The sequence below is a fragment of the Hydra viridissima genome, unplaced genomic scaffold (assembly GCF_058129835.1).
Source record: "Hydra viridissima isolate aposymbiotic clone 2 unplaced genomic scaffold, HvirCarnegie_v1 scaffold_2, whole genome shotgun sequence".
Taxonomy (NCBI): domain Eukaryota; kingdom Metazoa; phylum Cnidaria; class Hydrozoa; order Anthoathecata; family Hydridae; genus Hydra; species Hydra viridissima.
This window is the reverse complement of record NW_028324301.1, coordinates 16,120,346-16,147,698: the sequence shown is the minus strand read 5'-3', so window position 1 is coordinate 16,147,698 and position 27,353 is coordinate 16,120,346. Positions and strand designations below refer to the sequence as shown.

Sequence of the window (27,353 nt, the reverse complement as noted above, 5' to 3'; positions counted from 1 at the left end):
AGCACGCATTTACGGATTTAACAACCACTGGCAAACGAAGTTGTGCTTTGAAACTATGACTAATAACTTTAAATTAATAAGCAGCTAAAGGGTTTATCATTGTCATAAACTAGAAATATATTTTTCCATAATGTCAAGACAGAGTGGGTAAGAAGATGGTTGCTAAGAACGTTGCTATGTCCGAAAAATTTATTAGTCTTCTAAAAAGCTGCTTAAATCATGTTATTAATATTTATGTTATTTATGTTATTAATATTAAAAATGTGTTCCTCATAAAATTTTATATCAAAAACGATAATAATAATTTTTTTCAAAATTTCAGGTTAGGTACCACCTTAAAGCATGCTGAATTTCATCGTGTTCAACCGTTAACTATCCCACTAAAACACACAAGTAAAAATATAGTTATTTCTATAACATACAAGTGTAGGATACACTTCTTGGAATACCTTTCCGAACACCCTAAAGACAGAAATTATCTTTAAGTCAAAGAATCTGTTCTTAAAGTTACTCCATCATTTTTACCTAAAATTGTTACGCTTAACTTCATTCTTAACGTTCATCTTGTAATTTTTTGTTTGTGTATATTTGTACATATACATTTAAATATACGAATACATGATATCGTTCATTTTACTTGTATTTTATCTTTTAAAGGCTTTATCTTTTTATCTTTTATTTTATGGGTGTTATTATTTAAGTTTTGTGAAATTCTACTTTTTATAATCTGATTCATTTTTAATGTTATTTTGTAAACTCTTTAGTTTTTATTGCCTTTTATTATTGAGTTACTTATTTGCAATGACCTGTATTTACACATAATATATTAATATTGATTGATATTGATTAGGATTATTATGTTGTTAATTTATTATGTAACTTAAAAATCTAATTATAAACAATTGAGAAAATAATTCAAACTGTTTGTTATGTTAAAATACTGTAACTATTTGATTGATGCAGATATAACTACCTCGTTTATGAGAGTTGAGAATCTAATAAAATCTTTTTCATTTGCTTACAAATTTAATTTTCATTTCCTCGCAAATTTAATTTTTTGCGTAAGCTTTGCGTAAGTTTAACGCAGCTCAAGGGCAACCTTAACTTTATGCAAATACTGCGAAATGTTTGTTATAAAATACCAAATAATTACGGGAAAAAAAAACTGCTGTTTCCGCAACCTTGGTTGAGCTACGCAAAAGTTGCGAAGGTTGATAAACTCGTTTTTCTACCACAAGAGATTGATAGAAACATTTTTCTACCGCAAAGAAACCAGTTTTCGAACTTTTTCGACGAACTTTTACCCAGTTTTGTTATACAAGGAAAAAGCAGATGTAGATCATTTCAAATGAAAACGAGGATGAAAAGATTTCTTAAATGTTTAAGTTTTAGTAATTTCACCTGTTGATAACCAAAATCGACGCATGCCACAAAGTAAAAAGGGATTCTGCATTTTTTTCTCTATTTTGTTAAAAAGATCATAAAGCTTATGTCAGGTCAATCAAGTGCAAGTTCGTTATTCGATGGAAAAGCAATATAGAAAATGTAATACCTGATAAAAGAAAAAGTAATAGTACCATACAACTTCTAACTTTTAGCCCTAGTCTTAGAAGACTAAAACTAAAAAGAGTCAATAATATATAAACGTGGAATTTTTATTAAGAAAATAAAAAGTGCTCAGTACGCGTCAGCAATTCCTGCTGTTAAACTTTCAACTTTAGAATGTGCAGACAGGGCCGTGCACAGAATTTGGGGGCCCCGAGCATCCTTCAGTTTAGGGGCCCACCCTCTTTACTCCAAAAAAAAAAAAGGCCTGCTTAAATTTTTTTTTTATATTACTGGAATATAAGTATAATTAAATAGTCCAGCTGTTGTTTCTTACAATATTATTTTTCTTGTCTTTCGTTTGGCAAACTTTTCAATCACATCATGGAAATCAATATTTTTTGCTAATAGACACTCGATACTCAAAATGGCGAGGTCTCTTGTTCGTTCTTGTCCCATAGTTGAGCGCAAAAAATTCTTGATGAGCTTCAATTTACTGAATGAACGCTCACTTGAAGCAACTGTCACTGGAATTGAAGCAAAAATACGCAATGCAACTACTATATTTCTAAAGAGTTCTCCAAGCTTCATTTCAGAAATTTTGTTTAATAAGTCAAATGGGGCAAGAGGTTTCTTTCCAAAATTTGCAGTATGAATTTGTTTTATGTGAAGCAATTCTTCAGTCAGTTCATTTTCGGTCACATCACAAGAATATTTTTGCGAAAAATGTGAGCAAGCACTCTTGATTTCTGCTTCAGACAGTTTTTGATACTTCCACAAAAAAGAGAATATAGAAAGGATTTCTTGAATTGCTGTGAAACGTGCAGTAAGTCCACCAATTACAGAATCAAAAATGTGATAAAAAACCGTTCTCCGAAATATTGCCTCCTCTCCTGATTCTGCGTCTGTTAATTCCGTAATTTGTTCATCACCTTTAATTTGCTCCCCAAAAAAACTTTTGCGTTTCACTTTTCTGTGGAATGAAAATTCAGAACTGATTTTTGCAACATCTGCAACTAACTTGGCTTCTTCTAAAATTGTAGGCCATTCCTCCCGAACAGATTTGAGTTGACCAATCAATGCTTCAATATTTTCCACTTCAATATCAATAGTTGCCTTTCTTGCCTGAATGACCTGGTTGCAGCGGTCAATCAATGTGAGAACTTTCAGCCAAATTCCAGACATGAGAACACATTTGAAGGAGCTCATATATTTTAGGGCACCTCTAATCTCAGTTTTTGCTTTAGGCGTGAGATTCAAGCTCTTAACTTCTTTCAAAGGTTCAATGATTTGGCTCAAGTGATTATAGAAAGGGCGAATGCTGTCAAGTCTCTCAGTCCATCGTGTTCCTGATTGTCCATGCAAAGACACACCGTGAAGTCTCTTTTGCAATATTTCCCAGCGTTGCGGACTAGCAGAAAAGATCGTATATACTGTTTGAACAGTTCCAAAGAAAGTCTCAGCATCTGTACAGCTTGAGGCAGCATTCTGTCCACACAAATTTAATGAATGACAACCACAGGGTGAGAATACAGACAATGGGTTCTTCTTTTGTAGGATTGCTTGAACACCCTTATATTTTCCTGACATGTTGACTCCATTGTCATAGCCTTGGCCACGGCAGTCTTCAAAACAAATTTTTAATGTTTCCAAAGTTTCCAGAATTAATTCCGCAATATCAGATCCAGTCTTTTTGGCACAATCTGCAAAGATCAAAAACCGCTCTTCAATTAAAAATTTTCCAGGTTCTTTTTCATGTACATATCGAATGACAATCGAACTTTGTTCAATATGGCTCACATCAGGAGTGGCATCAACCATAATTGAAAAATACTTTTCAGACTTGCACTCTTCTATAATTTGCCTGCGAACCTCAGCTGCACAAAGGCCAATGAATTCATTTTGAGAACGATTTGACAAGTAATGCGCCTGAAGACGTTGACCCTTGTCCTGTGATTGTTTAACTTTTATCACATGTTCCTTAAGAATTGGGTCATAATGCGAAATCAGTTCCAGCAATCCTAAGAAATTTCCATTATGAGAATCTCCAATTAGGTCAGATTTTCCACGAATAGCCAATCCACGTTCACCAAGAAACAGAATCACATCCAAGATTCGTTCCAAGATTTTTCTCCAGGTGTCAGCTTCATTGAGAATTTGGCGATTCATCAAATGTTCAATTGACTGATCAGTTTTCATTCGAGCTTCAAATTCACGCCACTGAATGTAGCATTGTTTATGGGTTTTCGAATGCTCATGTTCAGGAATTCGACTGATGAGATTCTTCCACTTCTTTTCATATCCCCATCCTCCAATCATTGCAAGGGATGAAGTCATGTGTGGAAGTTGATTTCTAGGTAAAAATAATCGGCATGGAAAACAAAACAATGCTGTCTTTGCTGGGCTAAATACAAGCCAATCCCGCGAGAAGGATTCCCCATTCGGCATTCTGCTTTTCAAAACTGAGATTGGAAATATGTGATTTCCATTATCTTTTGGCATATCCAGTGGGAAAGGAATGTGACCAGTCATGACAAACTTTTCCAGCTGAGAAGGGGAGAAATTTTCTGTTTCAAATTCACCAATGTCAAATGGCTGCAACAATGCTGGTCCATCACTGCAAGTGGTCCTTGTAGAAGTATTATCACTACCACTAATTTGACAGTCTTCAAAAGTGGCTAATTTCTCTATACTGCCAGCACTATTACCAGAAACAGAAGATTGGATACTACCGTCATATTTTTGCTTCGTTGAGCTAGTGGAAAGGGCATCTGATGTTTTAGAAGTAGTTGTAATTCCAACATCAAATAATGTTTGCCTTCCGTTTTTTAGAGCCGCTTTTTTTACTTTACTGATTTTTAACTTTGATGCACCAGATGGATACGTGCGTTTCATTTTTATTTTTTTAAACACTTTCGTCTAATAGATATATTTACATATATATATATATATATATATATATATATATATATATATATATATATATATATATATATATACACCCGATTAAATAATTAATACAAAATTTATATATATAATTAATCACAAAAACTAATTAAACTTATATTAGTTAAGTTAAATATAATATAATAGTTAGATAAAATAAAATAAAAAAATTAAATTTATTTTTATTATTCTATAAATTAAATTGTACAATCAAGCAAATCGCCTGTAAAAAAATTAATCCAAATACGCCATTTTTAAAATAAGATTTGAACACATGATAACTTTTCCCGCTAAATTCAAGATAAGCAAGTAGATAAGATTTAAACAAAAGCTCTTCCGCAGGGATCTTCTATAAATTACGCAACGCTAAATTTATTTTTAAAAAAATTATTAGATCTCAAGCTCATTTTTGAGGCAATTTTCATTAAACTTAATGAACTATTTTTATTTTTTATGTAAGTTAAAGCTCTTGATGGGGAAAAAGAGAAGGAAAAAAAAACCCGGAATGTTATTGCCGCTGTTGGGGGCCCCCATAGGGTCCGGGGCCCCGAGCAATTTGCTCGGGTGACTCACGCTCTGCACGCCCCTGTGTGCAGAGCTACTTTTCTTTGTTAAAAGACAGAGATAAAAAACATAATTGTAGATAATAAAATGAAAGTAATAGTTTTTACGTTTGATAGCTTCCATGCCAGTTCTTGAAGAAATTCATTTCCGAAGATTTCTTATGTTGCAGTATACTGGTATAGAGTAAAAATGTTTCTGTTGAAAATTCAGTTATTCTTAGCCAACATCATCAATATGGCAGCAAATGATGTTTCAGAACACTTTTCTGAGTGTTCTGAAACATCATTTCGTTCTTGCAGAAATTGCTTCTCCAGAGTCAAATCTTCAAAAGGAAAACAATGAATCGCGACTTCTTTAACTGAAACTCAATGGTTACTTAATGAAAATCAGAGACATATAACCGTCCTTATTCCTGATCGTCCAGATTTCAGTCGAAAAAGACGAAGACTATGTACAGTCTATTAATTCCTTGTCGAACACCTTGCCAATGGGATGTTTAGCAGTCTTAAGAAAAGTTTTTCCAAATGAAATTTATTAACTAAAATTTTGTTCACAGAAGCTCATTTTTTCTTGTTGTCAAATATTTAAAATCCGAGATGTTATGCTCTTTCCTGAAAAAAATTTTAAACTTTTAAGTTGTATAGCAGTTTAAGTTATTAAAATATTTCTTCATTCGAATTACTAGCTTTTATTACAAGAAAGTCTTATAGCTAAAGGTTTTTTGAGTCTTAGTAATAATTGATTAACACTCATGGCTCTACAAAGATTTGTAAATCAAAAAAAAAAAAAAACTGAAATCAAAAGTTTAATAAAAAAAATAAGAAAAAGTTATTAACAAGAGTAAAAAATAAAAAAGCCCGTTAAAGTGCGAAATATTCCGATATTACTCACTAAACCCTGCTAAAATTTGGGAAAAATTTATAAAATTGTTAAGTTTGTTAAAGCTTGTTAAACGTTGCGAAAACTCGAATCATTCATAACAAACTTAACAAATTTTTGATGATATGATTAGAACGATTGCGGATCGCAGGCCAAAAGTTACCAAACGCATTTCATCTATCTCATCGTAATTACCCATTTGCTTAAATTGTGGTTGTTTGACGCAAACATATACCATTATAAAAGCCAGTATCAAATTGTTCGTACAGGTAACTTTGACCTTAAAAGTAAACTTTGTGGTCATCCACAAACAAAGATTACTTACCCTTTAGAATCACTGTTCAGTCTGATCCACCTTGGAATGCTTATAAACTTTCGTTGAAATTTAGTGTTAGCAAATAAAAAATATTAACTCATTTAGCTCAAAATGATAGTGGAAGAGATTAATAAGTGGGTTACATATTTTCTTAAAAAAGATAAGAAATAAAAATGGCAAAAATATGAAAACAAACATATGTTTTTTTGATGCTGAATTCAATAAATGTATTTAAAATGCTCAAATATAAAAGGAACATGCTTAAAAGTTAATAAAAAAACTAGTTTCTACAAACCAACTTTGGGGCCCAATATCTCAAAACACCCCTGTCAAATTTTTTTTTTTTTGCTGTTAATTTTTTCAGCTGCTTATAATCTTTTTAGGCACAAAAAAATCTAACTGGAAAAACAACTGAAACATATAGAACTTAAATTTCAAAGATGTATTACTTTTTCAAGAAATTATTTTAAAAAACTTGCAAATAGAATTCTGTATAATATTATATTTAGTTTATAGACTCCTTAAAAAAAAAAAAAAACAATTTTGTTACATTTAACTTAAAAAAACTGGAAAAACAACTGAAACATATGGAACTTTAACTGGAAAAACAACTGAAACATATGGAACTTTAATTTCAAAGATGTATTACAGCTACATAACAACCTAAAGTGACAATATCAAGTTGAAATATATCTTGTTTCTTTTTAAGATTGTGGATAATTGTATAATTAGTGTCTGTACTACACCTTTTTGCCCCAACCCTGTTATCTCCAAGATGTATAAATTGATGAAAGCTACAAGTACCAGGTAGAGTTGTTACACCAGTGTACCTTTCTTTTTGCTCTTCACATTGGAATTGTAAGTCCAATCCCTTTATGTAAATGAAGTTAACAACCTTGATTTTCTCAATACAAAATTCATACATAGTTTCTGATGTGAGAATTTGGTTTCTGTATGATCGTTTGAAACTTTCTTGTGCTGGTAACCTTTTTACAGTACCGCCAATCCTATTGCATAGTGACTTTCTGTGGGATGTGGCAAAAAAGTTCCATTCAACTTTAAGACCAAATTCGCTCTCTAGTTGGCATTGTAAAAACTTTTACAATTTTTGTACTGTCCTTCACAACCATCAGTGAATAAATGTAATTTGTACAGATGGGAAAATTTTTTAATATAGAAATAGTTCAAACCTTTTCAGAATCTCTCTGTTGTATAACTTTTTACACTGATAGATGTAAAAAATTTTACAACAGAGGGATTCTGAAAAGGTTTGAATTATTAGGTTTAATTATATAGTTGTATAATTTTTTACATCTATCAGTGTAAAAAATTATATATATATATATATATATATATATATTAATTTGTTAAAATTTAAATAAAATTTATCAATAAATGTTGTTTTATAACTGAACTCTTTATAAACTAGTTATTATAAACTTTTACAAAATATAGCTGTCAAAGTTTTAAAAACAAATGCACATCAATTTCACACTTATTCAGTTTTCATATAAAAACAAAACAGGATGTTTTTTTCAGTTGTTAAGATCAAATAAAAATTATCATATAATTAAGACTTCCTTAAATGTAACAAAATTGTTTTTTGTTTTTTTTTAAGGAGTCTATAAACTAAATATAATTTTATACAAAATTCTATTTGCAAGTTTTTTAAAATAATTTCTTGAAAAAGTAATACATCTTTGAAATTTAAGTTCTATATGTTTCAGTTGTTTTTCCAGTTAGATTTTTTTGTGCAAAAAGATTATAAGCAGCTGAAAAAATTAACAGCACAAAAAAAAGAAAATTTGACGGGGATGTTTTTAGAATATTAGGCCCCAAAGTTGGTTTATAGAAACTAGTTGTTTTATTGACTTTTAAGCATGTTCCTTTTATATTTGAGCATTTTAAGTACAGTTATTGAATTCAGCATCAAAAAAACATTATACAGTACAATCTCTCTAATTCGAATCTCCTTAATTCGAAAACCTCCGTAATTCGGCTAAATGTTAAGTCACCGTGAAATGCTCTTAAGAAACTCTTTTGTTTAACTTTTTATAATTCGAGTCTCTATAGTTCAAAAACCTCCGTAATTCGATTGGATTTTTTGGACCCTTTAGTGAGAATCTCTCAGTAAATCGATTTTTTTATTTTCTGATGTGTAAAAAGTTCGTTACCCGTTGAGTTCTTTTTTCAAATTTCGAATGTTTTGAAGTTTTTGAAAAACGATGAATTATTATCGATGAATTATATAAAACGATGAATTATATAAAAACGTGAATTATTATCTTTTGTTTAAAAAACATCGTGGCATCAAAGAAACCGCATAAAGAAACCAATTTAAAGCGGAAACACGATGTTCTACTGGAATTTGAGAAAGGAAAAACAAATAGAGGTTTCGAATATCTTTGATATTCCACCAAACATTCTTTTAACCAGGAAAAAGAATAGAAATCTTTGACGCTTTTCGTCAAGGAAATTTGGCTAAACGGGTGAAGGTTGATACGTATTATCATGTCAACAGAGCTGTACTTAAATGTTTCAAACAAATGAGCTTATATTCAAAAAAGGCGATCTTCAATTACTGATTTCTGTCATGAAAAAACAAAGAAATAGTGATTCTTAGGCCTAAATGCAATCTCTATTGCATTTAGGCCTAAGAATCACTATTTGTTTGTTTTTTCATTTTTATTTGTAGTTTGACTAGAATATTTGAAAAAAAAATCAACTTTCTATAATTCGAAAATCTCTCTAATTCGAACTTTTATTTTTCCCTATGAAGTTCGAATTAGAGAGATTGTACTGTATACGTTTATTTTCATATTTTTGCTATTTTTATTTCTTGTTTTTTTAAGAAAAATTTTTTTCCAGAATGTTATGAAGACCGGGTCATTTTGGGAAACTAAGTCATTTTGGGAAACCAGGTCAATACTAAAATTGCATTATCTTGTCAAACACTTAACATTTTTAGCTGAAATTTTGTGTGTTAACATTTCTTTTTAAGATGAAACAGCCAAAGAAATTTTTAAAAAATTTGAGGACCCATGGTTCAAACTTTTCTAAATTTTGGGTGATTTGATGCAAAATTACCCGTATATAGATTTCATTTTATATTTGTTGTTTGAATACAAATGAGGGTTACTGGACAATATTCAGAAGTAAACCATCAGAAATATTTTCACTTTATAGCAGCATTTCTTAATTAACAAATTATCAGACAATTGAAGAAAAGATTCTCTGAAACAAAAATTTCAACCCATTTGTTTATACATTAATTTTAAAAAATTTACAAAAAAAAATACCTCTTTCTATTTTCTCAATGAGGTTAAACTCATCAAACTTGTAACAATTAAAGTTGTAATAGCAATGAAAATAGAACAGACAAAATGAAAAGCTTTAAGTTCACTTATTTTTAATTGCACAAAACTAAATCAAATTTATAGAGAAAAAGCCCTTGCATTTTTATGCAAAATGCTAAGAATAATTTAAAAATCCATTTAAATTAACATCCAGTTTTACCGTGCAAGAGGAACTTGCTTTAGCTGTAGGAGTAAACCCCTCATACGAGAAACATCTTTAGTGTTTTTACTAAACTTAGGGTTGAAATCACAAAGACGCGCAGCCTTCACCCACTCATTTCCAGGCTGTGTATCAGTCATTTCAGCAATGAAATGTTCCTCGGCAACTTTATTTTCATTAGTAACTTTAGCCAATTGTTCAGCATATCGATTATACCATTCCTCCAAGTCTTTCTTAGCTTTCTCTTTCCAAGCTTGTGTAGCTATTGATTCTTCTTCTTCCTAAATAAAATACATAACCAATTTATGGAAAAAAGATGTTTTGTGACTGATTACAAACTATGACTTTTATACCATGATGAGATCTGATTGAGATCTGATGAAATGTACAGCTGTTTCAAAAATAGTTATACAAAAATGATTGTTTTGGCATATATAGAAATAAAAAGAATAATTTTGCTATTTAAGAATAACAATATACTTGTTTTCTTAAAGAGGCAGCTTTTTCTTCCCTCCACTTGACTAAAGATGCTGGTTCCTCAACTGGAACTGAGGATGCTGGGATGTGAGAAAAATTCTGGGATTCATGTTGAGTAACAATATCAGTTGAAAATTCATCCATAAAGTTTGAGTTGTTGTCACTTATAGGAACAGTAAACTGATCTTTAATGCCAATTTTTCTCAACTGATCTTCTTCTTCTTGTAAAAAGTCAGCAGCTGGATCATCATCATCAAAGAAAGCCATGTTAATATAGTTTTACTAAATGCATGACATTATTTTATAAACATTTCAGTTCAATTAATATAACCCTAAAAAACTTAAAGACAGAATACTTAAAATATTATTAAGAAAACTTTCTAAACTTTTAAACTTTTATAACTTTAATAAAAACTGTTTAATACAAGAAAAGTAAAAAACAAAAAAACAAAAAAAAAACAACAAAATAAATATAATAAAAAAAAGATTTATTGAATCTTAAGGCTTAATTTTTAAATCGAATACACCTATAAGATATACATGAATCGATATCATGCCTATCAACCTCTTGTTTATACAACTGTTTAATAACTTGGTTGCAAAATATACCAACATTTATTTTTTAGTTAAAAAATAAATTACATAAATTTACTTTTTGAGAACTGATTGAGATGGTGTTCTACATATAATTTTTAACAAACTCTAACATGTCATAGATATAGAAGGGCACTCACACCTTGCCGACACCACAAAAATAGACTTTAAGACGTTGTTTAAATTTCTTTTTAGTTATTTCAAACAAGAAGACGTTGTACTCTGAAAACTAGTGCATAACTCCAGGCGTTTTTTTTCAATCAAATTTTGTATAAAAAAGCCTTTTAAACAAAATAAAGTTATATTATCACTTAATATTCTCAAAATAGCATTTTCACGGAGAAAATCTTCCTCATGTATTTCCTTCTCTTAGCGGAAGAAGTTTATCGCGATTGACTAATGGATTTTTTAAAACATATCACTGTTAGGTTTTTGGCTACTATGAAGCCAGCCTTTAATTGTGATTTTTAACACCTGCAATTTTATAATTTAAAGAAAATTTGACTAACGAGCCAATTTATTCTATGCTAAGAAAGCACAATAAAGCTGATTTTCAAAAAAAAAAATTTACCAAACATTGCCTTCACAAATAGTTATCAACATTGCCTTCATAAATAGTTGACACTTACCTTTTTTTCGGAATGACAAGAAACTTCTCTATAACTGATAAATCACTAACAAGTCAGTTCAGATAAGTTGGTGCACAAAGTATAATGCTGATTTCTATTTTTTTTCGTCTCTAACCAACATTTTGTATAAAATTAAATTGCCAATGATCATTTTAATCACATTTATGACCTTTTTGTTGAAAGTTTGAGATTATTTGAAAATAAAGAATGTCAAAAAGCAATAAGCGAAGCTAAGAAGTGTCAGATAATATCTATTAAAGATGGCTCGAGAATAAGCAACAGAAATAGCAAGTAGATTATTATTTCTGAGAATTATGCCATAAATACCATAAAAACATAAAAACAATTGACATCCAGCATCAATAAGGATCTAGAAGGTCAAAAAAAAAAAACCTCCAGAGCGCGATAGAATCTCTTCATCTTGTAAGAGACAATCCAAGGTTGGTATATAGGGTTGCTTTAATTATACTTTAAATCTCTTAAGGTTAGGACGGATAAAAAAATAGCCGAAATAAAATCCGAATAAATTCAAAAAGCAGATCAAAAGAACAATTAGATACTATTTTGAGAAGTTCCAAAAATCTTGTTGAACTGATGCGAATTAGATTCGTAACATTCAAAATACTAATGTTAATTGTTTTTATTTATCGCAGTTTTTTATTGATTCATTTTTTTATTATGTTCTGTAGCATTTTTTACAAAGTGGAATGCTTTAGAATAACATCCTGATGCCAGATCTATTGAGATCTTGAAAAATAAATAAATTAGGTCGATATCTTCTTTATCTTACTTTAACTCTACTACTTTAACTCCTGAGAAAAGATCATGGTATGCGCCTGCCTCAATATTATCACCAAAAATTATGCGCCTGCCTCAATATTATCACGAAATATTAGCCAAGTTTGCTGTCCATAATACAAATCTCTAAGTTGAAAGAGCACTATTCTTCCTTGCTCAGAGAATAGACCGCAATTAAATAAATCAAAAAAACCGAATTTAATTTTTTCTTTTTGCATTCATAAATAATTAGAATTCATAAAAAGTTAAAATTAACATCAAAGTTTACTAATATTTTCTAATCAGATAAGGTAAGCGCATTTTCTTTATTCAAAATTTTAATGGTTGGCTAAATCGACAAGTTTTAAAATCACTGGATGGCTTTTTTTCTATTACTTTCTACTTTCTAAGCTGCTCAATATTAACAGTTCTTTTTTAGTATTAAACAATCTTGTCACGCATTTAGCAAGGTGGGGATTTCATTTTTAATCTCATTCACATTTTCTTATTTGTGCGTATATTTGACTAATCAGATAGAAACCCTAGAAGGTTGGAGGAGGGTGTGTAAAGATACAGGGATTCCTCAAGGTTTATGCCATGATAGAATTTTTGCTTAAATTTAAAAGCATTTCTCTTTCTATTCAGCTATCAGATAAAAATCCTGGGCCTGATGATAATTGCCTATTATCTGGTGGCTAGAGACTGATGTGAGAAAATACAGTTACTATCTAAAATTTACAACCAAGTTGGGAATAACAATAAATTTCACAAAGTTCATTTGTATCAGGCAACCAAAAAATTTCGTGCGGTTTATCCTAATTGCTTATTTCTAAGAAATGTATTAAGAAAACTGGTTGTGGTGGGGGGATGATTTTGCATATAAATTAAAGCTTGTTTTAAGGAGAATCAATCAGTCTGTTTCCTAAGTTTTATTAGTACGTTTTAAATTTAAAAGTCTTAAGTGGAGTATGGCTATGTCAGATGCGATAATTTGCGCCTGTTTACTTCATGAGTTCAAACTTGGAACCAAAGCTGCAGAAGCTTGTCGTAAGATATGCGCTGCTTTTGGGGAAGGTACCATAGCAGAACGGACGGGTCAAAAGTGGTTTAAAAATTTTCTTCTGGAAATGAAAACCTTGAAGATGAACCAAGATCTGGAAGACCATAACCATTTGTTCTTCATTGCTTTCCTGCCACAATTTAGTGCCATTTTTTGACCGGATGTTGACGTGCGACGAAAAATGGATTATGTACTGCTACAAAAACCGATCATATCATTGGCTAGCCAGTAACGATCCAGTAACGATGACTTCTAAACCAAGCATTCACCAACAAAAGATTTCACTGTGTGTATAGTGGACTACAGCAGGTATCATTCACTATGAGTTGCTACCAAGTGAACAAACCATTACTGCTGAGATACACTCAGCCCAATTGGGTAGAATTTCGGTTGCTCCTCACCAAAAGCAAGCAGCTTTGGCAAACAGAAAAGGTGTTGTATTCCACCAGGACAACGCCAGACCGCACACCGCAAAAATCACGCGGGAAACTCTAGCACGTTTACAATGGAAGATTCTACCTCACCCTCCGTATTCACCAGACCTTGCGCAAAGCGACTATCACCTGTTTTTGGCCCTGGATAATCATATGAGGAATCGACAGTTTCGAAATAGAGTAGATCTCGAAAATGAGTTAATTCAATTTTTTAGCTACTAAACTCAAGACTTTAATAAAAATGGAATATACCAGCTTGTTTCACGATGAGAGAAAGTTATTCTTGCTGAGGGAGACTATTTTTCAGAATAAACTTTATTAAAACTGTTTTTATGTGTATTTATTTATGGATCTGCAAAACTGCACGATCTTTTTTGGTTGCTTGATACAATTGAACGGCAGAACGGAAAAAGGATATTCCAAAACGACCAAAAATAAACTGAGAGCCATTTGAAGCTAAATGGCTAAAGCATGAAAAGAGAGCTAAATGGCAAAAACATGAAAAAAGAGGCATTTAGGACAAAATAAAACAATATGGATATTGTCAGAATCATGATTTTGGTGGCCTAAATTATGTTGCACTGTCAAGTATCAATTTCAAAAAGGAAAAAAAGTGTCTTCTACAATATATCCCGTACTTCAATGAAACGTTCAAAAGCAAATGGTCTACGTGTTTTACCGTGGGATTTATTTTCAGTTTTTACCTACATTCCTCCTTACTCGCCGACGGCTATCAGATCCGAAGATATTGATTTTAGAATCAATTAACCATACGACTCTTCTCTAAAAGGAACTTGAATTGTCAACATGGTCCCGTACAAACTTGAAACGTTTTTTTCTGATTATTCTTGTTTATGCATGGTTTCTTGACAGCGTAAAAGCTCTCTCAGTTCAGCTTTTAGTACTCTTGCAACTGTAAACCTACTGATTAATATTCCAATTTCATTTTTAATTTCCGTTGTGAGTTTCGGTGTACTTAATGAGGAATTAACATTTTTTTTCCTTTAATATTTGACTTTCATTACAATCGTTGAAAATCAAGAAGGATTTTGACCTTGTCCTGAGAGATGCTCCAATTTTCCAGTTTTCTTGTACTTTTTCATGATGCTCTGCACTGTGTCTTAGTTTGCAGTTGATTACTTTTTTTTTTTTTTTTTTAAAAGTGATAACATTCAATTTTTGTCGGTTTTCCAGTGCTAGACGATTAAATCACGAATCGGTAAAAGTACATTTTTACTTTTTCCATTTGCTGTGTAAAAAGTTTTGACACTTGGAACGATATGAAGTACTTACTAGTAAAGCATGAATTTAAAATAATTAAACTTTTCTGAACTTTTTCATGGAAGTTTAATCATGGCTAAGTTTAAACGAATTATTTCAAAAATCCCGTGCTGAAACTTCGCAGCAATGTTTTTGTCACTTAAAATCTGCACTCCACTACTCTATCAAATAACATTTTTAAAATTAGTTATCAGAAAAGTTGAGATTCTAGAGAATGCATGCTGACCGTATGATCAAATTACAAGGACACTATATTTACAAAAAAAAAAGTTCTTTGGCAAATCGCGAGGTTAGAACTATTTTGTTCTATCTCCAAGTTTAAACGTTGGAAGAAAGTTTTTGATTTTTCCTATAAGTAAAAATTGTTTAAAGTTTTAGCTTTTATTTTTAAAGAAATAATAACTTATGCTTTAAATAATTTATGTTTAAGCAAATTATTTAGAAAAAAATTTAAAAAATGAGTATTTTAAAAGTTATTATCACTAAAATTAATAACTCATTTTCTCCCAACTTTTTAAATTGGAGCTAGAATAAAATAATTCTAACCACGCGAAATGGTGATTTTGAATATCATGGTTTAAAAATCTTTTAACATCTTATACCAAGAAATGTTCAGACTAGCCACGTTAAGTTCCTTTCAGAATATAAAAGTATTAAAAATAGGTTCTAAAATGTTATGTTGTTGTTAATGAAGAAAATATCATATCTCATCCTAATCACCTTTTATTGCATACCTTAAATGTTTAACTTTGAATATAAGTTAGAATAGAAGTAATCTCAAATCTTTAAGAAAATCATTTTTTTTAATCACAGCTTACAAATTTTTGCTGCTAGTATCTTGCACTTGAGTTAGGTGACAAACCTACAGGTAGGTAAGGTTTACTGTACAGTGATCATTTATTTACTATTATTCATTCCTAGTTGCTAATTAAAAATCTATCAAGGCCAGCTTATTCTGAACTGGCTCTTATAATTAAAAAAAACTATTTAGAGACATTACTCAGAAGTAACTATTTCATCTTTTTTAAGAAAATTTTACTAAACTAAACAGATCACAATTTTAAACCGTATTATCTTTTATATTTTAATTTTTTTTCTCAATATTTTTTACGAAAATAAATAACAACCAACGCTTGCTAAAAAAATTAAAATTAACATAAGACCTTCCTTTAAGGAGGTATTTCTCTTGTAAAAGAAAGCCTTTTAAATCTATCTGTATCTTGAATCAAACGATGTATTACCTAAAAATATAAAAATTACCTTTATGCTCTAAGAATCTGAAACGAAACTTAACAGAACAAAAAAACAAAACAAAACAACAACTCACCAGTCGAAGCTCCTAGGAATTCTTTTCTAATCATTTCAACTTCTTCGTTCACTGATAAGGCGATTTGAGGTTCTTGTTGCGGATTTTGTATTTGTGAAGTTAGCAGCATAGCTGATTGATGGTTATCAATATACTTATTAAATAAATTACTACTTTTGATAGTACTTGGCTCAGCCGCATGGTGAGTGGGTGGCGTATTGAATTTTAATGGATAGTGCAGTAGATGATCGCTATTATGTTGTTGGAATAGCCTTAAAAAAACATTAATTGAAAAGAAGAATGGTATTGTAAAATAAAACCCAAAACAAACTGGTAATCTAGAGCAGGGTTTTACAACCATTTTTTAGTGAGATTCTCTCTCTTAATAACTGATGCGTATTTATAACAAAAAATACCCATAGATAGATTATTTTCGGCGAATTGCAGCTTACTTATATTTGCTTAAGCCTAAGATCAACAAAATTTACTAAAAACAGCCTGCATACCTGTTGGGGGATGTTGATAGAATAACGTTGTGCGACTCTTGATTTTTTTGAAGAACTCGAGAAAATTCCATAGACGTAACATGTTGGCTAACAGCATTGGCTCCATTATTTTTATTCAAAACATCAGTAGATTTTATAGAATTTTGATCAACAGTTCTCTGTGTGCTGACAGAACGATGAGTAGAAGAATTTTCTATTAAATGTATACTTGGAGCCTGCGATGTTGTTATTAAAGGTGATTTAACTAAATACTGAGATTGCAAGTAAGAATGTGGTATGCGATCAATATTGTTTTTAGATTGCATATTATATAACTCGTTTGATAAAACTGAATTTTGTTTGTTATTTGCAGCAGATTTTATTCTTAAATCAGGGTTCGATTTGAGTTGGGTGCTACTAACCATCAGGTTATGCTCGTCATCACTAATTACTATTGTGTCAACATGTCTCGGGTAGGCAGACATAGTAACTGAATTAATTCCAAATTTGTTAGTATGAACCCAACTATGATCTGAAGGTTTACACGATATTACACTATCATTAGAATTCTGTTTTGAATTATGAAAAGCTGCATCGCGAGATAGCCTAGCTAAACCGCTGTCCACTTTTTGCCAACTATCTGATACGCTGTTAGAAACAGTAAAACTACCCATAGCTGCTCTCTTAGAATGTTCAAAGGAATTGTTTTTTTTACGTTTGATCTGTTTTAAGCGGAGATCATTTTGTGCATAAGTAGACTGCAAATTTGAAGATATTTCCTTTCCCATAGTTGGCATGCAGGAGACATGATTTTGAGTAGTACTCTGATGTAAATTTGAGACAGGTGCAGCTAGTAACATTTTGGACTTTTTAAGATGAACTGCATCCAACCGATTGAAATTTGGATTAAAGCTAAGAGGATTCGAGTATCCATGCTCTGGAACATGAGCATACGAGAGGTTTTGTTTAAGAACGTTGATTTGACTGTTCTGGGAAGAATTTAATGTTAATAAATTCGGTTGTGGATTACTCGTGGTGGCTGATCTTTCTACAGTTGAAATAATGTATTGTGATTTACTTAACACAGCTTGAGGTATATCATTGACATGAGATGCCAGTTGAGAGTGCACATATTGTTTTATTAAAGTTGGAGGTTTACTTATACTTCCAGGACTAGAAGATTTGGAATTTAGATTAAGTTTTGATTCTGATAGTGGACTGTTTATCAAACTTAAGGCAGATGATGAAGAACATTTATATTCAGATGTAACTGATACAATATTGTGAATTGCTGAAGAAACTGATAATGAAGTTGGAGAATTACCGGCTTTTGATATCTTCACATGAGAAACAGGAGTTTTGGCTCTAGAGTCACTCAATGTGCAAGTGGAATGATGTGTTCCATTTAAAGTAATAGAAACCAAATTATTATCTGGTAAAGTAATCGATGAACCTGATGTTTGCAAAGAATCCTTTGAATCACAGGTATCTGTTTTTAACTTCTTTGTTTTTCTAGAATAAAAAAAAACAAAACAGTTTGACACATTAAAACTAGAGTATAATTTTAAAATTTAACACTCACTAGCAAACACAAAATTAACATAAGCAAAATACATACAATGGTTGTGTAATTGTGATATGTGTTGCGCGGCATTCTTTGTATAAAATTCTAAACATAAAAATTTGCATTGTAATAACTTAATTGATATTTAGGAAATAATTGATACTTAGGACATCAAAGTCCCTTGTATGTATTTTAAAAAAATAAATTTTGCACACTAATACCTGCTTGTCATCCAACCTTTTGGCCATAATTTCCGTATTTCAGATTCCAAAAAGTCCTAAACAAAAAAAAACCATTTTAACCTAATTACTAAAATAAACTTTATTGCAAATGAAAAGTTATAAAACAAACCTTAATGTATTCTTCAGCTGTCATGCTTTTTGATTTAGATAATTTAAAGAGACCAACTCTCACTTGTACAACATCACAGAGTAACTTCCTATGAAAACAATTAAATTTTAGCATATAATACTTAAAACTTAGTTAAGTATAATAACTAAGTTTTGGCACACAATGCATTAAAAACTCCTTTTTGAGAATTTTACCTCATCTCATCATGCCAAACAAATTTCTTTTTAGGAAAATTTTTTTTTGCTTTTTCATCCAAACCATCTTGATTCTAGATAAAAAGATATCACTAAATAATAATTCAATCTTAAAATTTTCTCAAGATAACTCCTCTATTAATGAAAATTCAAAAATTAAAAAAATAATAACAATAATGATAATAATAAATGATTAACCATTCTACCTCATTGGCCTTAATTGGGTCAAGCCCTGTTTGCTTGATTCTAATAAATAAATAAAAAAAGAAAATAATAGAAATTAGTGAAAAATCGTGTCATATTGGCAAGAGAATAAGTAAAAAGAAAAATAACAACAGACTTCATGATGACTGGTGGTTACTAATGATACTAGATCATTATATTTTCAAAAATCCAAACAGACATGTCTACTTTGATTTAGGAAATGAATTATAAATTTTTATGGTAACAACAAGATTAAAAAAAACTAGATAGAATTATGACACAAACCTTTGAAGAAAAAAAGCTGCTTACTGTTCCCGTGCCTGTTCCTGCAAAGCTTCAGCAACTTTATCATCATAAATTTTTTTTTGTTCCAGCATGCTCTTTTCAATGGCTAAAGATAAAAAAAAACGGACACACACTGTAAATTTTATGTGTTTATATAATAAACTAAAAAAAAAAAGTAAAATATTGACAGTTTCACAAAATACTACCAGAATGATCAAACTCTGAAGTTTAATAAGTGAAAAGTTTAAAACATAATTTTCTCAGAATGCTCCAAAAGAAGTCAAATTTTGTATAGATTGACTTTGATCATATGCAAAATGTAAACACTGCAATCTTATAACATTTGATATATATATGATATATACATGATATATATACTTATTTTAAAACATTAAATATGATACATTTAATATAGAATATTAAAAAACATTTGATATATATTTGATATATATATTTTAAAACATTAAATATGATACATTTAACATGGAATATTAAAAAACTTATGCTACAAATGGATGTACCCTGCTTTAAAAGTTTTAATGGTTCATCTTCAAGATCTTGTTGGTGCTGCACAATGAGAGCTCGACATCTCTTAACCAATGTATCTTTAGCACATGGTAAATAGAATAATATGTGATCATAGACTCCCTAGCAAAATAATGAATTTAAAAAAAATGGGAATATAAGTAAAAAAACTTACTAGAAAAATAAATGTATATTTATTAAGATTCTTTGTAAACTTTTGATACAAATTTTAATAAGCAGAGATGTAGTCTTAAAATGTTTTTATAATGAAACATAATCATTTCTATACATCTCTTTTAATATAGAAGAATGACTATTATTGCAACATTAAAAAATGATCTGCTGTTAAAATATTATGCATAGTAGGCTGTCTCACTGTAAACTCTTCTAAAACACAAAGTGCTTATTGTCTAAACATTGTTATTTTTATGAACTACCTTTAAACAAGACTTGTAAAACCACTATTGTTTTTCACAACTTGGCTCCAACTGACTCCCAGAGAATTTATGGCTCTAGCTAGGCTTCTAACCTAGCTCCTTATATGCCTTCTTATATGCATTACCTCCAATTTCTTTTATGCATTACTTCCAACTTTTTAAATTGTATAACACAGAAATTCTGCACTGAAACTTTAACTCCCACTCAGCTCAGGCTCCACAAGTACAGTTTTAACAAGTTTTCTAGCCAGAAAATGATTCTTTTCACTTTGTCTGTTTTAGAATCATCTTTAACCTCAATTGCTCAGCCCTTCATTTTCCTCTCTCTAATTCATTTAAAGATCTCTTCACCTTTCTTAATTCTTTACAAAAATTTTGGAAAACACTTTGTCTGATTTGTTTTTCATTTTCATCTCTCCTTTTATTTTGTCAAGAATTTGTTGTTCTCAGCTTTTATCCCTTTAGTTCATTATTTGTCTTCCTGTATTACTTTGGAAGTGTTGGGAAATTAATTCACTTATTTCACAGAAAAAGCTTGAGCACAGTTCAAAACATTGTATTTGTTTAAAATTGGCAGTAAATTTGTAAATGAGTTTATATACCAAATGACAACTTTTAAGGGTTATATGTACTTTAACTTTAAAAAAAAGTATACATTGCATATTGTAATGCACAGCGTTAAATAACAGGGACTGAGATGCCAAAACTTATAGACATAAAACTTATTGTACTAAATTATGTTGAATTAACATTAGCAAACCATAAAATAAAGAATTCAAAGCAGAAATAATGTTTGAAAATTATTAGTTTTCTTACAAGAAATATGCATTTTATGACAACTACATAAATTTCTGATTTATTTGGTTGGATGAATAAAAAGATAATAGCTCAGTTATATTCCATGTCTTTTTCTGTTGACCTCAGACAAGCAAAAACAAATTATAAATCTACAAATCTAATAATATAAACAAACTCTTGTTAAAAATATGGCAGTTTATCCTAAAATCAATTAATTCTTTACTTACATTTCTTAATCTAGGTGTAAGAGCTCTACACTCTCGAGCAAATCTAAAGTGAAAAATATATGATTGTAACTATCATAAAATTTAAATGTATTTTCATTTATTTAAAGGTGAGAAACAAAATACCCAATGTAAAACAACAAAACAACAACAGTGAAAAAATAATTACCAAGAATTAAGCTAAGTGCTTTGACTATCAAATGCTTTTCTGCTGTTTTAACCAACAAAAAACAATTGAAGCACAAGTTTTACCTTCATACGTTTTATTTTTAAAGAATGAAATGTACCAAATAACTCAGGCCTCATTTAAACATGTAGTAAACTTACTTCAGCAAAACTTGGTTGACTTCTGGAGTAAAAAATTTCCCTTTATTGTAAGTAGATGCAAATGAATTTAATTGCTTGACAAAAACTAACAAATCATCACTAAGACCACTAGGCAGAGGTGATTCAATTTTTACTGTAGAGTTTTTTAAACCTTCATTGTCTGCTTTTTGTTTACTAGACAAAGGCGATGATGTTATTGCTACTATACTATTATTTCCAAATGTTTTAACAGGACTTTTGTCTTTAGGTTCTGTGCAACTTGGAAACTTTGTTTGTGTTAAACTTGAAGTTAAATCATCTTGCTTCTTATCAACATCCGGTGCAGTATTTTTCTCTGTAAAAACATTTGATGATTCTTTAATTTTTGAAAGTGGCAGATCATCTTCTAGAGATTTGTTTAAAATACCATCTTGAGAAGTTTCATCAATAGTTGAGGATTTGTTCTTCTTGTTCTTTTTTTTAAGAAGTATTCTAAAATTAATAATTGTACTATAGAAAATAAAAATAAAGAAACCTTTATTGTAGGCATGAAATGCTTGCTTTTATTTCTTGTTTAAAAACGTAAATTAAGTTATTTAAGCTGAAAAAAAGTGATAAAATAAATATTTTGAACAATTTTATTTTATGTACAACTATTGATGCAATTTACACAATTCAGTAAATGGGATTTAAAAACTAATTTTTATAACTTTTTTAAGACAAAAAAAGTTATAAAAATTAGTTTTTAAAATGAGCTATTATTCTTTAATGCTACAATAATGAAAAAAATTGTGGCTAACATTCCATTTAAATTTCATTCTACTGAATAAAATAATGAAAAAAAATTTGATTTTCTAACTTATCTAATTGGAAGAATCCCCACAAATTGACCTTGTATAAATTTATTGGGATTTTTCCCATAAACCAAATTTGTAATGAGTAGAAAATTTTTTTAAGTAATTGTGGGGATTGATAGAGTGGTCCAATGATGGAGTGAAACAACAAAATATTGTATAGTAATATTAAAATTGGGGCACCTTGAGATGTAATGCTAATTGAAATTTTGAAGTTTCTTTTTTGAAACACCATAAGCTATTGTAATTTTTGTCTAATAAAATAAAAGATTTTTTTGAGTAACTTTCAATCAATCTTAAATAGCGAATCTACTAATAAAATGCTATCATTTTTCTATATATATATATATATATATATAAAGTTCTGTTTTGATTCATGTCTCAACAAATAACATATATTGAGGATTCCACATTTTGTTGAAAGCATTTTTTTCAAGTTTGAATTGGTTTCTTAATTAGAAGTAGGTTGAAATACAAATAAAGTTAAAATCTAGGGTTGAAGAAAACTTTGTTGAAACCAAATTTATGCTGTCTATACTGCATAGGAATATGGTTTGAGATTGTCCTGAAAGTTTTAAAAAATAGATTTTGCTATGAGTAGTTATCAAAATATTTTTAACTAGCCTTTTTATCAAATTTTTTATTTTTATTTTTATAAAGTGTTAGAAACTGATCATTGGTTTTTTTACACATTTAAGTTATTTTTGGTTGCAGCAGCCAAAACCAAATAACTCAAATTTTTGTTTTCTTTAAATGCTTGGCTACATCAATAGCCAACTGCTTAAAGATTCTTTAAATATATGTTAAAGAATTAAAGAATCTTTTAATATTTAAATTTTTTTGTCAGATTTAATGGTAACTTGTTTGAAAATCAAAAATTGATGTTTAAACTTTTAATCTTTAAACAAATTACCACATCAAAATCTAACGCAGATGGCTTGATACAGCATTAAAGAATAATATCTAAATTATTCAGAACAGATTTATAAATATATACACGAAAACTTAATATCTTAAATTGATATATCACAAGGCACTATGGTAAGAAGAATAGAACTTGGTATTCAATCATCATTATTCTTCATTAACAAGAAAACAGCAACAAACAAACAATTTTTAATGTCTTTCAACCACTTTTCATTAAAAAAAAAAAAATGCTTCAATCAGTAAACAGTAACTATCCTTACTTTTGAGCCTTGTTTAAAGCTTCTTGTTTTTTTCTTTGCTTTTCTTTGTTCAGAAATTGTCTTTTTTTCTTGTCAGTATTTAACTCTTTAGGAATTATTCTCTACATAAAAATGGCATGAAAAAGAACTGGTCCTGCATAAATAGTAATTCATATTTAAATTAAAACATTAAAAAAAAAAGAATAACTACACAAATATTGCAGATATACCTTTTTCTTTTTTGCACTTGAAATCACCTTTTGCAATATTCTAAGAATTAAAAAATACAAACAAACAAAAAAACAAAAACAAACATTTATGAAGCTTTTTGCTCAAACTTAAGTGAAAAAATATTATTAAAAAAATTACTTTTCATTTGGACTCTGAGATAATGGCTTAAAGTCTAAATTTCCTTGATTTATGTAAAACCCTCCATGCTCTGTAGTCCAGTCAGAAGGGACAACTTCATCATACTAAGGAAATAGAGTATGTAATCAAAAACGAATAAACCACCATCAATCCATATTCTTATTTATTATTTTAGGATTCAAAGAAATATCAATACTAAAAATTTATTCTGAAAAAGAAGAAAGACAAATAAAACCATACTGCTTCTGAGTTGTCCAGAAAAGAATCTGATTCATCATAGCCATAACCAATGTCAAATGTCTAAAAAAGTTAATAATAATAATAACAACAAACAATATGTCAGACACACAAGAAATCTATAACTAAATCTATGAATTAGAGAATGAAAAACTTACATCTAAATGTTTGGTTGCTTTCTTTTTTCCATTTTGTGAAGCAGAACCCTAAGCAAATAAACTAAAAATGTCATTACTTGACAAACATAAATATCAGCAGTAGCAAAAAAAAAAAAACAAAAAAAATTAATTATAAGCAATATTTATACGTATTTTTGTTCTAGCTTTTTTGCCAACGCTTTTAATGTGGGATCTTCATCAAAAGGATCTGTCGATGGTGTTGAACTTCCTTTCTGGTAACAAAAAAGTACTTTGATGCAGTTGTCTCAATGGAAAATAATAAATGTTATTGGAGTGTTACTATTTTCTTATAATTCTCAGAAATATCTCAAAATAACCTATATATATATATATCTGAAGATGTCATATATATAATGAACTTACTATTGATTTAATTAACACAGAGTAGTCAAATTCTGGAAATGATGCATCATCAGATGGAAAAAGCTCCAGAGTATATCTATGAACTAAATCACTTTGTGTTTTGGTGCCTTGATTTTCAGGAAACAAGTCAATTAACTTAGGTTTTTCAATGGGCGTGGAGAAAATATTCCTTTTACTATCAACAGACATTATGCTCTGAATTATAAAAAGAAATTGAGATCAATTATAGTAGAGAAAACAGTGCTTATACATAAAGTAAAAAGTCTATGCTTGTAACATTTAGAAGCAATTTAAAGTATTTTACAGAGTCATGTATCTAAATGATACTTAAAGCAAATATAGGATTTTTTATCCTAAATACATACCCCTGCCCTAAGCAATTATAGGATTTGACTTATATTCTTCTTAACTGCATTGTTGTGTAAAGTTTGGTAATTGACATTAGCAGTATTTATCCAAGTAAAATACTCTTTTGGTAGCAAGAAAATGAAAAAAATCTGGTTTTCAAATTCAGAATTGCTTTCAAACTGTATTCCAAGAAAAATCCAGAACATTATTATAATATCTGTCATTATTATACTTTAATTATCTACTTGCTAGTCATATATAAAAGATATTATTTTGATGAAACCTTAGTTGAAATTTAATTACATATTCAGTAAACAAAAATAGTATTTTGTAGTATATAAAATGTATTTTAGTTGTAATTGTAAACTGCAGAATCTGTAGGTAAATAAAAAAATGTTGTATCTAAACAACATTATTAGGTGTTATTTTTACCTATTTATGGTGCATTTATACATAGCTTTTTTACAAATTGAGGTTTGTACATAATAGTTATGATTAGTTATACAACATATTTTGGATTTTTTAAGATGTTTAAAGAATGTATTTAGTCACAGTAAAAGAGCATACAGACACAGCAAATGTATATATATTCATATACTAAGAATAATTATAAAGCTACCACACCATTAGTTATTTAAATAGATTGTTTATAATTAAAACTAGATAAACAAAAATGATGGTTAATAGAGCTAACTTTTTTTCTTTACTTTTTGAATCTCACTTTTTTTTTGTTGATTATAAAATTTTGTTATTGAAAATGTAGAATTACTATAACCTACATTTAATTTTGACCAACTGGAAAAACTTTATATGAAATTCAAATTTTCATCTTATAAAAGAAACCTTTTTTCTTTAAAAATTTTATTGAAACACACCATTAAAAAACATATCAATAATGTAATAACAACAGAATTAAAGCACGATAAATGCATAATTTAATACTGATTTAGAATTTTAAAAAAGGAGATCAAGAATCAAGTGTTTACTTATTACTTATCTATTTACTTACTAAAAAAAAAAAAGATAAAATAAAAGTAAGGTGCAAATGAAAAATAGTGCTAATATATTCACTTTTTTAATTACTGGAATATATTTAATAAAGCTCCAAATGTTAGCATCCCTAAAACATTAACATCTGTTAGTTAAGTCTACAAAACTTCAGAGAATGTCATAGCTTATCAATTAAACCAGCAACATAAGTTATTACTATTCTAAGTGAAAGCATCTGCATTGAGAATCAGATGATGAAAAACAGTAGAAAAAACAAAACAGTACAACTGACTAAAATAGACAGTTATCCAGAAAATGCAGAAATGGTTTAAATAAAAGCAACAAGGAGGAGTGGACGAACAGAGAAGGGGGAGAATATTTATAAGGAAAAATACATTTTGCAAGCTTTTACAGGCTGAATTGAAAAGCATAAGTACTTTGCATAAGCATAGCTATATTGCAATCAAAGTAATAGATAGCGATATTAAACTGAATTAATTGATAAGCAGTTGCCCTAAAATAATCGCACCATTTAGTATGAAATACAATCTTGAATATTGTTAGTAGGCAAAAAGATGGTTGGCATAGTTTTTCAAGTGTGAAAAAATATGCATATATATTAATTGACAAATTATTAATAATAATTTCTCTTTCATAAACAGTTCATTTTAATGATCAGCCCAAATGCTCCCTCCTCCTCGTCCTTAATTTAAATCCCGTTGAAAACGGACCTGGAATATATTTTTTAAAGCCTCGTTTGCAACTGCGCATGCTCAAAAATAACGCAGGCGCATAAGTTAAAAAAGTAAACAAAACAGCGCGAGCAGAGTTAAAGTGTAAATTTAAGTTTATCATAACAACTAAAAGTTTTGTTCGTAATTCGAAAAGCAGAAAAGCTTTAAGAACAAATTTTTCTCTTAGGAAAAATACACCTATAACAAATAACATTTATCAACAGCAAAATTATTATAGAACTTTTTAAATGAAACTCACCATTTTCAAGAAAAATTAATTTTTGTTAGACACATTCTCCATTGCAAGCGACTTAATAAAAGAAACACTTTTATGACACAACAGCAACTTCAATACCCGGTTTCAAATACCGGTGCTCTCACGTAACCGGACACGTTTCAACCAATGAAACTGTATG

General features: G+C 29.5%; 3 protein-coding genes across 4 annotated transcripts; all 3 read right to left on the bottom strand.

Annotated features, from left to right (window-relative positions):
• Positions 1-1,878: 1,878 nt before the first annotated feature.
• Positions 1,879-4,440, bottom strand: LOC149892228 (zinc finger MYM-type protein 1-like). Its single transcript, XM_090078095.1, has one exon. The coding sequence runs from the start codon at positions 4,438-4,440 to the stop codon at positions 1,879-1,881; it is 2,562 nt and encodes an 853-aa protein (XP_089934221.1).
• A 4,630-nt stretch (positions 4,441-9,070) lies between these two features.
• Positions 9,071-10,571, bottom strand: LOC145189897 (clathrin light chain B-like). The gene is made up of 2 exons (XM_080066604.2): positions 10,247-10,571; positions 9,071-10,047 (listed from the first exon to the last, which is right to left on the bottom strand). Exons 1-2 carry the CDS (start codon positions 10,508-10,510, stop codon positions 9,763-9,765), a joined length of 549 nt encoding a protein of 182 aa, XP_079922730.2. The 5' UTR covers positions 10,511-10,571; the 3' UTR covers positions 9,071-9,762.
• Positions 10,572-16,076: 5,505 nt separating this feature from the next.
• LOC145197341 (uncharacterized) lies at positions 16,077-27,338 on the bottom strand. Of its 2 annotated transcripts, none has more exons than XM_090079907.1 (20): positions 27,197-27,338; positions 24,866-25,060; positions 24,631-24,714; positions 24,482-24,529; positions 24,327-24,386; positions 24,087-24,190; positions 23,948-23,987; positions 23,739-23,839; positions 21,719-22,189; positions 21,395-21,437; positions 19,929-20,055; positions 19,432-19,513; positions 19,125-19,164; positions 18,919-18,992; positions 18,725-18,812; positions 18,595-18,650; positions 18,428-18,478; positions 16,831-18,321; positions 16,346-16,596; positions 16,077-16,259 (listed from the first exon to the last, which is right to left on the bottom strand). In XM_090079907.1, the coding sequence occupies exons 1-20, from the start codon at positions 27,197-27,199 to the stop codon at positions 16,228-16,230; spliced, it is 3,441 nt and encodes a 1,146-aa protein (XP_089936033.1). In that variant the 5' UTR covers positions 27,200-27,338; the 3' UTR covers positions 16,077-16,227. The 2 variants fall into 2 exon arrangements, with proteins under 2 accessions (XP_089936033.1, XP_089936034.1); XM_090079908.1 differs by lacking the exon at positions 27,197-27,338 and adding an exon at positions 25,231-27,080.
• Positions 27,339-27,353: the final 15 nt, after the last annotated feature.